At 45.9% G+C, this 14620-nt stretch overlaps 1 protein-coding gene across 6 annotated transcripts in view; it reads right to left on the reverse strand.

Moving 5' to 3' along the window:
* Positions 1-14620, reverse strand: part of CACNA2D1 (calcium voltage-gated channel auxiliary subunit alpha2delta 1) — a 558706-nt gene that overhangs the window by 130705 nt on the left and 413381 nt on the right. For all 6 annotated transcript variants that reach the window (XM_019543648.1, XM_019543647.1, XM_019543646.1 and 3 more), the window contains exon 10: positions 219-377. In XM_019543648.1, coding sequence (XP_019399193.1) covers positions 219-377 — 159 coding nt within the window. The remainder of the gene's footprint in view (positions 1-218; positions 378-14620) is intronic.

Genomic DNA, 14620 nt, shown 5'->3' on the forward strand with positions numbered 1-14620 from the left:
CAAGTTTCCCCATTACAAATCTTAACAAATCAAGCTAAGGGGATCTCTGCTAAGACAAACTAGTTTGCTGGGATACATTTCATTGCTAAATGACTTCATCATAAAACGCATCGATGTTACTAGGAGCAGATCATTCAAAGTAACCATCTGGACATTGCAGTTCTATGAGTACAGCTCAAGAGTTTAACAGTACTGAAGGATAACTTTGCAATACTTACATTTAGCAGCTGTTCAAAAGCATAGCTGAAACCTTTTTTATAATCAGTGATTCCTTTAGCTAAGATTTTATAGACCGCCTCTTTCAGCTTCTTCTTATTCCTCACATTAGCTTGGACGAGATGATTAAAGCAACTGACGTTCTGCGCATTATTGTTGAACTGCAAAATAAGTAGGAAAAAATGTTAATGCTAATAACTATCGGTCCCGTTCCCATCAACATTTCTAAGTGGTAAGGGTCACATGCCAGAATCTGCTAGCGCTGGTTTCTCCAGGGATGGATGATGGGGAAAATCAGATGAGAGATGATGCGTACAAATGTTTGGATACTTATCAGCACTTTACTAAAAACAGCAAAATATCTTGAGACTTCAAGTTGGAAAATAAATGTCCTTTTTATGTCTAGGATCTGATGCAAAACAACCAATTTTAATGGAAAACCATGTGTCAATTTCAACAGGCTTTGTTCAAGTGCTTTCTAGTGAAGCAAACTCTAGCATGGAAAAGTATAGAAAAGTAAAATTTTAAAAAAGGGAAAACATTTACATTAAAAAAAATTGCATTTCAGAAAGTTTTGTATAAAAATTCTAGTCGTTCCTTATAGTACCTCACTTAGCCTGTCCACCCTTATTTCTAGTATCATAGTAGAATTGTCAATTGGGATGAATTACAAATATGACTCATACAAAAAATACATTTTTAGAGGAACATAAATACAATATAAGGTAGATCCTGAGAACGAAGCATCTTTTTACATGTAGGTTTCCACTGGTAGTAAGGTAGGGCTGTGCGAAACCACCATTTCATTTTGACTTCCATCTTGCCGCTTCAATGGGACAGTGTGTCATTTCAAGTTTCCTTTCATTTTGAAAGCCCTGTTCCATTCCGTCGAAACTTTCGCTGTTCCGACACTGTTTTGATGTTTTGCCCATAGGCTATAATGGGGAAGCATGAAACTGCCTATAACGTTGTCATTTTGGGGCAGATTTGGATGAAGACAGCGGAAATAGTAGACCCTCCTGAGGGCATGAAGCCTGCCAAGTTTCAAGGAGATAGGTGTAGGAGTTTCTGGGAAACTGCACCTCAAAGTCTTGAAAGCAAAACTTGCGTCACTTGTAAGTGTGAAGGCACAGAAGGGTGAAAACTACAGGCATGGCAGCCGCTGCTAAGGCAATGAAGCCCACTAGGTTTCAAAGAGATAGGTGCAGGGGATTCTGGGACACTGCACCTCAAGCTGCTGACAAACAAATCTTGTGACACGTGACTATGTGTGTAGGTTAAGGCGTGCCCTCACAGCCACTGGGGCCTCTACACAACACGGTAGTGTGCCCAAATGAGGCCTCCTCCTCCCCTAAAGCCTCAGTCTGGTCTGCCACTTTAAATGCCAACAGGTAATAACTTAGTAAGCAGCACAGTAGCACCAGCACCATCTCAGGCAGCCAAACAGTCACAGCCGATCTCAGAGCAGTCCTTCTCCCCTCTTCTCCCTCCCTCTCCTTACTTTCTGTTTCTCTGCAGGCAAACCCAGCTTCAGCTTTGGAACTTGAAATGTTTTGAAACTTTGAAAACATTTCGACTACCCTCATTTAGTTTTGAGGCTGTTTTGAAGCCATACATTTTGTTTCGTTTTGATTTCGCTGTTTTGAGCTCGAAATGAGTCGAAGCAGCATCGAAATGAAACAGCCGGCAGAATTTTGTGCATCCCTACTAAGCACAAGCCCTGTTTGAGCTCCATTCTTCAGGAAGGAAGGAGAGGAGGAAGATTATAGGGTCTTCAGGAGAACTTCATACATCCTAACATTCATATAAGCATGCGCTTTACTGTGCTAAAAAATGTACATGCAAATATCTACATGTACCACGTTATGACTATAGAAGTCAAGGTCAATTTGAGGACCCTTTAAAATTAGACTCAGTGGCTGTATCTACATATACACTTAAATGTGCAGTAGCCTGTTTTACTGCACATTAAAGCATCATGTAAAAGCACATTGATGAATGTGTAGATGCGCCCAGTATGCAGTGACCTATTGCGATTTAACTGCAGTAGTGTCTAGTAGCCTTATTCAGTTTCTTCAGCACAGGTATCCTGGGAGTGAAACAAATAAGCATTATCTGTGTTCATCTGTATTACAAGAAAATCTCTTATTCACTTATAACAGTGATTTTCATTGAAAATGCAATTAGCATGCGTTAGCAAACAAAGTTATTTTCCTGGTCAAACAATTGTAATTGTTTGGCTAGTCAAAACACTATACACAATGGAGAGAGTTCTTGGAGTTTTACATGGGCTTGCAAAGTTTTAGGAAAGAAAAAGGTGAAGTATTTTATGGGACGGAAGAAACGTATTATTTCATCCGAAAAAAAAAAAAAAAGACACGTGGTACAATTTCTTCCTTGTTAGCTCAATGAATGCACTCAGATCTTACAGACCTGATTCTTATTTAAGATAAAAGCTAATTTCTACTACTGTGGCAGCATAAATGGCCTTAATGAGAGTATAAATGTAATTTAGGTCCCATTACAGTGCCAACAGTGTGAAATGGCCTCAGAATAACTAAGAATCATTCTCTATGAGTCTAATTGTGTACACCTCTGTTTAAATCAGTTGTGTTAGGGAAGGGATAAATACAGTGACACTTTAGCAAGTGCTTTTGCATTTTAGAGTACGGTATCCTAGAAACTTTCTATTAGCTCACTGATTATCTTAAAGGTAATTTTTTACTATCTTCTCTATTATCTTATCTATATTAAACTTGAAATAAAACACACTTAAAGGATATTTTCTGATGTAATTAGTTAAGACATTCATGTTAGGAGATAGTACTGTATGTAAACAATAGATAGATATAAAATTTGTGCAAAACTGTTGTACACTTTCCCCCTTGCCCCCCCACTACCCTCCCCTCCCTCACAAATGGAAAATATCATTTGATTCCATTAGAAATCCAAGCTTGAGTGTGTATGCCCACGCCTGCATACCCCCTGGGACTTTTCAAAGTACCCCCAGGGGTATGCTTACCCCAGTTGACACCCGTTAGATTAACTGAAAAGAAGCTCAGTGCACATAAACCTGTTTCAAGAAGGCTGAAGCTGGTTTAAGATAAACCTGGTTTAATGTAGTGTCAGACATAACTGATTTGAGTCAAACTGGTTCATGAAACTTCCATCCCAGATCCCGTCCCGTTCAAGTTAAATCACAGTCCCCCAGAATCCCAGTATGCTTTCCAGCCCTGGGCTGGGCTGTCTGTCTCCCCCCTCCCTAGCTGGAGTAGTGAAGGCTGGCTGACAAGGTGGTGGGAGGGACAAGCCCAGTTGGAGATGCAGCCTAGTCTACAGGGGGTACTGCCCCCGCATCCTGCAGGCAAACCCCTGCTGGGGTCTGGCACCAGGGAGAGAAGTTAAACACCTCTTCCCCCACTCAAACTTACTGCTGGCTGCAACTATGCTCTACAAATCCCAGATGTACCTGGAAGCAGGAATAGGAAGTGATGAGCAACCCTGCCTGCAGAGTCCTGCTACTGTAATTCTGGAGTGCAAATCTCAGAGACTTCAAAGGCAGCAGGAAGAGAAAGTGAACGCAGTCAGAGAGCTGTGCTCTAGCTTCCCTCTGGTTTCCTTACTGCAGGCATGTGGTTGCATTTACTGAATCAAAGGTAAATGTCTGTTCACTTGTGTTGCAATTTCATCTGTGTAGCTTAGACTAACCTGGGAAGACCGAATCGATTCAGCCTTGAGCTTTCTGACTGTATGTATTTAGCCCTAGTGAGTAGCTGCCTAACTCTGGAAATATGTAGCCTAATCCTGAAATGCTAGAGCTCAAAAGGCCCATCCCTGTTGATGCAGCAATTTCCCTAGATGCCTGCAGTGCAGTAGTGAGCACATTCTGGCCTGAGGGGCTAATTATCTAGCTCTTCACTATACCACACTGGGATCTAAAAACTAGCAGAGCTGTGCCTCCATTTTCTGAGGGGCCAGATTGTGCCAGCACATTCTGAGTACATCTAATATACACTGAGGAGATTAGGCCTGTCATTTACACAGAATAGGTGCAGTGTTTTTTTTCCAGCCAGTGAAGATGACATTTGCCTTTTGTGTAATAGCTTGGTGGTTAGAACACATGCCCAGAAAATAGGACCTGGGTTTTAATCTCATTTTCATATGTGAACATGAAGGCATTCCTACTTCCCAAGAGAAAAAATATTCTAAACAGAAGACTAGAAGTTATTCTATGTGGGCTGCACCTTCCATCTTTGTTGAAACTATGTTGTGCAGAAGTGAACATACGATTGATAGAACCGGAAGGAGAGTGAGCAAGAGAAAGTCTGGCTCAACGATCTAGAAATTACACACAAACTGGTATAAGTGATCGGAAACTGGTACAAACCTGTAACACAACAGAAGTTCAGTGCACATAAAATGGCTGAAACTGTTTAAAGATAAACCTGAATGGATGTAGTATCAGACTGAACTGATTTAGGTTAAGATGGTTCATTGAACTTCTGTCCCAGATCCCCTTCAGATTCAAGTTAACTCACAGTCCCCCAGCTTTGCACCTCCTCCACAAATGTCCCCACACAGGGTGGGAGGGTAAGCACCTATACTCTAGCACCTCCCAACTTTCGGCCTGTGCCACTGAAGGCATGTGGTGACATTTGTGAAATCAAAAGTGAATACTTGTTCACTTGCTTATCAGTTCAAACTATGCAGCTTTGACTAACCTGCAAAGATTGAACTGATTCAACCTCAGGCTTTTTGACTGTCTGTACTTATCCTAAGGGTGCATCTGTAGTATAGCATTGTCAGGGAGGGTTACTCTTGAAAAGGTCCTGCCCACCTATTCCTATTTGCATTTGCCAAACCTAGAAATGAAATGGCAAAGCCACTCTGGAGACACCCAAGCCTTCACTCTGAAGGACACCGGAGACAGGTGGAGAGTGGTTACCTATGGAGCAATTTCACCTTATTTCCAGACTTGGTGCAATCATGCAGGAATAGGCAGCCAGGGCTGTGATATAAAATGAGACATTGCTCTCATGGGGGAGCAGACAAGACACTTCTGGAGCTCATATAGTCTTTATTTCAGAAAACTTTAGAATGGTGAAGAAAAGCAACCAAATAAAAATAAATAAATGCTTGCACTTCAGCCCCCAAATTATAACTATCAAGTACAGTTGTACTTCTCTTTGTAACAGATTATGTTCTCAGGGACAAATGGAAAGGAACAGGGTATTATTTGCATGATTCTACTATTTTTAAGTTCTTTTAAAAACACTTATACAATACCCATTTTGACTGACAGCAATTTCCCAGAATGGGAATCTTGCTTTTTCAGCTGAGTTTGGATTTTTAGACACACTGATGGTGTCCAGATGAGTGTGGCTGTGTGGTATGTGGCGCCGCAGACATGTCCATGGCGCCACATACCACATATTCTATTATTCTCTGCAATGTGGAAGGGTTTTTTGACCCCTGGATATTCCGGGGTCAAAAATACCCATGGAAAAAAAAGCAGCGCAGCGCATGTAGGGGCAGTGGACATTTCTCAAGTAGAGCTGGGCCACCCAGAGCCAAGCTTTGGCTCCTAGCCAGGCTCCACGTGGCAGAATTGCCACTGCTGCAGCCCCAGGAGGCCGCCGGGACCCCAGGTAAGGCTGCTGGGGCCAGTTCAGTGCTGGCCCCAACCCCTCCTATTGCCCCCCACCGGGCAACTTGCCATGTGCCAGAGTGCGTGTGGCACAGGCATTTCCCAGGGACAAGCAGTAGAGGTGCAAGGTGCATTACCATCCCGGCTCCGGTGTCAGACGTGCGGGTGTAAGCCTGCTGTACCCCCATGAGCTCAGGGACCCCAGCAGTGACCCCAGGACCCCTGACAAGCCCCGGTCTGCTGGCAGGTGAGCAGGGGCCTGTGGAGGGAGGGACCTAGCCAGCTGGAAGCTAGCTAAGTGGACTGAGGAGGGTCACGCCCTCCCTGACTCCTACTTGGCCTAGCCCCCCAGGGAGCCGCACAAACACCCCTACAGGCACGTGTGCCAGGTTATGGGGAAGTCACCCACCTGTTCCTTCCCTTGGTGGAGAGGAGGGACCCCCCTTAGCCCCTCCAAAGCACTGAGGCACTGGCCGGCCCTTCTGTGCATGCATGCAGTTTAAAAAAGGCCCGGCAATGGCATAAGCCTCATTACTGTCCTGGCTCCGGTGCAAGACACATGGGTGTAAGCTCGCTGCGCCCTCATGAGCCCAGGGACCCCAGCAGCAACCCCCGGACTCTTGACAAGCCCCGGCCTGCTGGCAGGTAAGCAAGGGCCTGTGGAGGGAGGGACCCAGTCAGCTGGGAGCAGGTTAAGTGGAACAAAGAGGGTCAAGCCCCCCCCACTTCTACTTCATCCAGCCCCCAAGGGACCAGTGTGACTGGAGCCTAGCAAACAGGCTGTGCAAACAGGCACGGTCCTGAGCTCGCCGCGCGAGTTAGCGCGGGAGTTCACACAGGACCGCGAGCGGGAGGGCCTGAGGCCCCTCCAGTGAGTCGCCCAGAGCAGACAGTTCCAGCCGTAGCCAGCCCACCAGCAGCATGACACAGATGGGCACATGCCGTACCCTATGGGTCCCTGAGGGGTCTGCGGCCCCCCCCGGCACCTCAGAGAGAGAGACAGAGCCTATGGTTCCAGGCTTCATGCAGACCAGACAGAGCCTATGGTTCCCGGCTTCATGCAGACAGAGCCTTTGGCTCTTGGCTGCAGGGGCTGCCTGTCCCTTTTTCAGGCTCTGGGGCCCGGGAGCATGGCCACCTCCCCTTGTGGGGCCTGCTCCCTACTGGGGTCTCTGGAGCACCACTTGGAAGAGCTCCAAGCCACAGTCCAGAGACTGCGTGCCATCAGGGACTGTGAGCAGGAGATAGACTCCTACTACCAGGCCTTTCTCCCCTGGTAGGCAGAAGGTAGACCATGGTCTCCCTCCAGGGCAAGGGAGGACCCGGGGACCACCCCTTCTGTCCAGCCACAGGGTTGGACCAAGATGGTCAAGGGCCCCAGGGGCTGCCGCACCAAGGCCCCTGCCCCGCTCGAGCTTTGCAACAGGTATGAGCCTCCTGCAACCCCAGCAGGGCCTGCTGAGTTTCCAGCTTCCACAGGCAACACAGAGGACACTGTAGCTACCGCCCCTACTCTCCCCAAAACCAAATGCAAAGCGTTTGTTGTGGGAGACTCCATCCTGAGGGGGACTGAGGGGGCAATCTGCCCCGACCCCTTAGCCCAGAAAGTTTGCTGCTTCCCCAGGGGAAGTTTGCATGCATCCATGACATTGCAGAGAAGATCGCTAAACTCCTCCAGCCCACAGACTGCTATCCCATGCTCCTCATCCATGTGGGCACCAATGACATGGCAATGACAGGGATTTGGGTGTGGAGCTAAAGGGTCTGGGGACACAAGTGGTGTTTTCTTCAATTCTCCCAGTCACAAGGTATGGGCTAAGGAGGGCGAGGAGGATCCACATAGTCAACCAAACACTGCAGTGCTGGTGTCATTGGGAAGGCTTTAGTTTCCATGACCACAGTCCGCTCTTTGGAGAAAGAGGCAGTGAGCTGCTGGGAAGGGATGCCTTCCACCTCTCTCCATTGGGGAGGAGGCTCTTCTCAGCTAGACTGGCTGACCTGCTCCATCGGGCTTTAAACTAAGCCCACTGGGGGATGGGTGGACTACTGCCACTGCTGGCCCACCAAGTGGCCCTTGCAAAGCCAGCAGGCCACAGCACATAAGGGATCCCACCCCAGCCCCAGCCCTGGAACAAAATGTAGGCAAGGCAAGAGCCCCCAAGGGGACACTTGCGTGTCTATACACAAATGCCAGAAACCTGGGGAATAAACAGGAGGAACTTGTTCTCCTCCTAAATGCACATAACTAGAATGTCATTGGGATAACAGAGACCTGGTGGGACTCCACCCATGTCTGGACCATGGGTATAGATGGCTAAACCTTGTACAGGAGGAATCGAGTGGACAAAAGGGGAAGGGGCATAGCTCTCTATGTCAAGGAAAGCTACGCATCCCTGCAAGCTGACATTGGCACCCATAGTGGACGACTTGAGACCCTCTGGGTTAAAATCCATGGGGAACATGACGCAGGGGATACTACGGTGGGGGCCCACTACAGATCCCCTAATCAGAGTCAAGACCTCGACCAGGAGTTCACCAGGGAATTGGGCTGAGGCCACATGCTCCCGGTGTATGGTTGTCATGGGAGACTTTAACTATCCAGACATCTCTTAGGAGGAGCGCTCAGCCAAATCCAAGCAGTTGCAAAGCTCTCTCTCATGTGTGGATGACCTCTATGTGACGCGGGAAGTCTAAAGGACAAGAGGTAAAGCACTGCTCGACCTCATCCTGGCAACCGGGGATGACCTAATTGGCAACCTAACAATCAAAAGGAAGCTGAGTGACAGCAATCATGAGCTGATCACCTTCACCATCTGCCGTAAAGCTGGTAAGTCAGTCAGTTGTACAGAAGTCCTCGATTTCAGGAAAGCTGACTTTGACAAGTTAAGGAGGCTTGTCAGAGAGGTCCTAAAAGGCCACAATCCAATGGAGAGGGGAGTTCAGGACACGTGGTTGCTCCTCAAGGGAGCAATCCTGGATGCGCAAGCAAAGACCATCCCATCTCAGAGGAAAGGCAGCAAAAGGGCACAGCAGCCCCTTTGGCTCTTCAGGGAACTGGCGGACTTCCTGCATCTTAAAAGGAAGACCTATAAAGGATGGAGGACTGGAACCAAAACCAAGGAAGATTACTCTGCGTTAGTCCAGACTTGCAGAGAGCAAATCAGGAAAGCCAAGGCTGCGACTGAACTCCAGCTACCTACAAATAACAAGGAAAATAAAAAGTCCTTTTTTAGATATGTGGGGAGCCAGAGGAAAAGCAAGGTCAACATTGGACCCCTGCTAAACCAGATGGGGCTACTGACAACTGACGCCCAGGAAACAGCGAACTTGCTAAATGGGTACTTTGTGTCAGTTTTCCATCAGCCCCATGGGACGGCCCTGCCCGCTATGGGTCAGGGAGGCCCAGGCAAGGGAGATTCCTTCCCCTCCATCGAAGCTGACCTCATGAAGGAACACCTCGACAGACTGGATGCCTTCAAGTCAGCTGGCCCTGATGGGTTACACTGAAGGGTACTCAGGGAGCTGGCGAGCATCATAGATCAGCCCCTGGCATGGATCTTTGAGAGTTCTTGGTGCTCTGGTGAAGTGCCCAATGATTGGAAGAGGGCCAACGTCATGCCTATCTTCAAGAAAGGGAGGATGGTAGATCCGGCAAACTACAGGCCCATCAGCCTGACCTCTATCCTGGGGAAAGTCTTGGAAAAGATTATCAAGGAGGCCATCCTTAACAGGCTAACTGAAGGCAATATCCGGAGGGATACCCAGCATGGGTTTGTTACGGGTAGGTCTTGCTTGAGCAATCTCATTTCCTTTTAAGACCAGGTGATGTATCAACTAGACAACGGGAAAGAGATTGATGTCATATACCTCGACTTTAAAAAAGCCTTTGATCTGGTATCCCATGATCACGTCTTGGCTAAACTGGCTAACTGTGGCCTTGACATCACCACGATCCGCTGGCTGGGGAATTGGCTCCGTGGTAGGACCCAGAGGGTGGTGGTCGCTGGGGGCCAATCAACTTGGTGCACTGTAACTAGTGGGGTCCCACAAGGCTCTGTCCTAGGGCCTATACTGTTTAACATCTCCATCAATGATGTGGACATTGGTGTCAGAAGCGGGCTGGCCAAGTTTGCCGGCAACACCAAACTGGGGTAAAGCATCCACACCTGAGGACAGGAGGGTGATCCAGGCAGATCTGGACAGACTCAAGAAATGGGCGGATGAGAACCGGATGGAGTTCAACACTGAAAAATGCATGGTTCTCCATCTTGGGAGGAAAACCTGCACCATGCTTATAGGTTCGGTAGTGCTACGCTGGTTAGTACTACAGATGAAAGGGACTTGGGGGTCATGGTTGACCACAAGATGAACATGAGCCTTCAGTGTGATGCTGCAGCTAGTAAAGCAAGCAAAATGCTGGCTTGCATCCATAGATACTTCTCAAGCAGATCCCAGGACGTTATTCTCCCGCTGTACTTGGCCTTGGTGAGGCCGCAGCTGGAGCACTGTGTCCAGTTTTGGGCTCCGCAATTCAAAGAGGATGTAGAAAAACTTGAGAGGGCGCAGAGGAGAGCCACACGCATGATCAGAGGTCAGGAAAACAGACCTTATGACGAGAAGCTGAGAGCAATGGGGCTATTCAGCCTGGAAAAGCGCAGGCTCAGGGGTGATCTGGTGGCCACCTATAAGCTTATCGGGGTGCTCATCAGGATCTGGGGGAATGACTGTTCACCAGAGCCCCCCAAGGGATGACAATATCGAACGGTCACAAACTCCACTGTGACCAGTTCAGGCTGGACATAAGAAAGAACTTCTTTGCTGTCCGAGCTCCCAAGGTTTGGAACAGACTGCCACCTGAGGCGGTTCAAGCACCCACTCTGAACGCCTTCACAACACATTTGGATGCTTATCTTGCTGGGATCCTATGATCCCTGCTGACTTCCTGACCCTGGGGCGGGGGGCTGGACTCGATGATTCTCCGGGGTTCCTTCCAGCCCAAATGTCTATGAAATCCATTTAAAAAAAAAAGGTGCACTGCTGCTAGCTGTCCCTGGGAAACCAAACATCCACACACACCTGGACACCACCACTAGGTGCATTTTCACATGAAATTAGTGCACCTGAATAAACGTCAGCACAGTTCACGCCGTAGTTCATTGCTCCCAGGCGCATCATTTACACATATGCCCAGGACTGCAGCATGTTGGCACAGGACCCAGAAAGTCAGTCTACCAGCCTGGAGCTACTTTGCCCTGGCTCAGTATGCTGCAAGGGGCTGCCTGAGGCATGAGGGTACTATAATGCAGGACTAGCCAGCAGGCAACCCCTGCCCTGTAGCACCCTCATGCCCCAGCCAGCCCCAGTCACCCTTTATACGTGTTGCAGCAGTGTAAATAACTCTACTGTAGGACAGTACTTGTGTCAGGTAGTACTATCCTACGGCACAGCTAATTTGATTATGCCACACGTGTAGATGGTGCCACACAGGTAACGCTTCTCTGCAGAACTAATTAGTCAACTCCACCATAAAGTGTATGTGTAGATGCCCCCACTGTGGTGTTTTGAGACATTTGCTATATCAACATCAGAATGATTCTGTCTCCTGTTGTAGCCGATTAATCTCATAGTCTCTTATATTCAGGAGTTAGTCATTTTTACACACACAGGTGAATGACACTCAGGTTAATTATCAATAAAACAAACATAAAATGAATGTATAAAAAATGCACTTCACTTGTATATTGTTTATATATATGAACACGTTAATCATGGGCGTGTGTCCAGTAATTATTGATTAATTGGTTAAGAAAATGCTTCTGTGACTGACATATAATAGCAATGGCTATTAAGCAAGGATGCAGAGAAAATATGAATAAAAACAAAGAGGAAGAAGCAGCAAGGAGAAATGAAGGAGACAGAAAATGATACTGAAAGATGACTGAAGGGGTCAACAATCTCTCATGTAGTGGGTACCCTCCCTGACATTTTAGGCACTATTCTTCACTTCCCTAAAACCTTCTGTCAAGTGAGGGTAAAACAATACCCAAGAATACATCACACTTTGCACAAGTATAAATGATGATACAAAGTACCAGACAGTGACAAAAAAATCAGCCTTTTGGAAGGAAGAACAGAAGCTTGGGTATTAATATCAGATAGCATCGTACAGCATGGTCATACAATAGTTTCAGGAATGCAGAGCAGAAGCAGAAGCAAGATCATCTCTAAGGTCATCTCTTATTAACTGAAAATATGTCTGACCACCCTTCTTTATTATACACTGTTATTCAATGCAGGTTGCTAAATTACTCAGAAAGTAGTCTACTTTCAATGCCTTGCAATCAGGTGTGTGAGCATATGTGCTCTCTGCTGCTGTGAACAGTAGTATTGGCAACTGGTGTCAGCTACCCCATAATGAACTGAAATATAAATTGTGTGTAGGCCTTCTCAAATGCCTTACCTTGCTCCATTTAAATCAAAGGGGTTTTGCTGCTGACTTCTATAGGAAAGGTGGAAGCAGCAAACAAGGCTATGAAACTTAAGGGAAAATGGGCATGAGGAAAGAAAAACTCTCAAACCACCTCCTAAACAGTTGGGAAAATGTTCTTTGCAAGCTTTAGGGTACAAAGAGCTTGGCAAAGAACATTTTCCAACTATTTAGGTGATCTAATAAAAGAGATCACATTTACCCAAAGAACATTTTCTGCTCTGTCCTTAGACCAAAACGGCTACAACCAACATCCTCAATCCACCACCTGCACTTTCAACTGGTGGTTCTGATTTATATACTAGTTTTAGTTCAGATCTGATACAGAAAGGCTCTTCTCATTTCATTGTTCTTCTGTTGTTCTCATACCGGCATGGATTTGAGAAATGGGATTCATTTTCATGATTTATATCAGGAGGAGGGGAAAATGATTTGCTTTACTGTCTGGGAACAGATTTAAATTATAGGAATAGAGAGAGATTTGCTTTATTGTAAAGGTTCTCTTGTGGATGTTACTGGAGGCATGTAACTAACCATAAAGAGAATACTTTTAATTGCCCTGGTATGATTCGAAAGTGGTATAGTATATCTTATGGATATTGAGTGCTGTGTGGCTGGGAACTCTCAGTAACGATGCTGTAATTCCTGTCATGGTAGCTCTGTGCACAGGAAATATTTGAGCCTCCTAAGATATCTTGGGCTTGAAGTCGAAGTGCTAAGGTCGATATAAATAGAAACATCCAGGCAGGAAATCTGGCCAGCCATACCGATAGAAACTGAAATTTTGCCGTTGACTTCAGTGGTGGCACAATTCACCACAATCACCTTCTACTTGTTTCATTGCTTACTCTGGCACGGCAACTGGGCAAAGAAGAAAGATAAACCTTTTACATTTAAGAAGTCTATTAATTTAATATGCATGGCAGAATGCCAGCACAGAAATGCACTATCAGCAGCAGAACACTTAGCCTATTGATTTAGCGTCTAATCTCCTGGCACTTTGGTTACTCCAGGCTTGTTTAAACTGGATCAGTATAGGGAAACAAAAATAAATCTGTTTCAAATCTTCTTGACAAATGTCCATGCACTTCTGTTTTTCCTACCTCTAGATAGATCTGGCAAATCTTACAATGATAGCATTTCGTTCTTCGGTCGCCACGTACAGTTCTAAACATAACTGTTTTCTTAAAAATCATATACATCAAAGTCCACGTGGAGCAGACAGCATAAGACAGGCTGAATAGCTGGAAAGCCATTTTCCCATGGCACTGTTGTGCCATTGTCCCTTCTTGGACCATAGTAAAAGCCAAAGAAGCAAACCCTTTATTATTATTTTGTACATAATTTATTTTAGTACTAATCTAACGTGCTGTCATTTTCATGCTGCATTTGCTTTGCTGATCAGCTGATTTTGCTCATTCTTCACCTCAGGTTACACTGACATTCAGTAAGTTATTGATACCATATACCAGCACATCTGCTGTCTTCCCAAGGTATTTTTCTTATGTACGCGATAAAAATTGATGCTGACTTGTGGCATGTATGGGGCTGGGGAAATGATGTGATGTGACATAAGGAATACCTTGCTACCATCTAAATTTTTTCTTCTGATTAATAGGGAACAAGAGGCTATTATTTTTTCTTTGTATGTCTCTGGCTTGTATCCAATGCCTATTAAAGCTTATGAGCCAGTCTTAAATAGCTTTGGATCTGGCACTATGTTTACCCCACCTCTCTAAAGAGCTGGGTCTAAGACTCCTATTCTGTCAGTACGTCACACTAAACTCCACAAGCTGCATGCATCCCACCCAGTCTGAAACGTATAGCAGAACACATGTATTGAATTCCCTAGACAAGCCCACAGTAGAAGATTAGATCCAGAGCTGCCATTAGAATTGAAAACTCCTAAAGGAGTCCCATAGAAACTAAAAGTATTCTCCCCCTCCCCGCCAACCAAAATACCTGTTTGTGATAATTATATTGCTATCAAAGCAGCATGCTTTGCCAAAACAGCAAAAGCATACATGTCTATTGCTCTGTTAAAATGGGATTACTTTGAAGTTCTGAACTGACACACTCAAATAGCATTGCTTATATTAATAAGTGATAACACCCCATATGATATTATGTGCACAGATGATAAGACTACAAAACATTACTGTGTTAAGGAACCCTTACAACTTTCTTTCACCTATTTAAAAAACAGGAAGGGTAGCATTGCATCCAGCAAAGTAATTTTGAAATGAATGAAACACACTGTAAACCAGGGG

The sequence above is a fragment of the Crocodylus porosus genome, unplaced genomic scaffold (genome assembly GCF_001723895.1).
Source record: "Crocodylus porosus isolate Cpor-Errol unplaced genomic scaffold, CroPor_comp1, whole genome shotgun sequence".
In the NCBI taxonomy this organism is placed as follows: Eukaryota; Metazoa; Chordata; order Crocodylia; family Crocodylidae; genus Crocodylus; species Crocodylus porosus.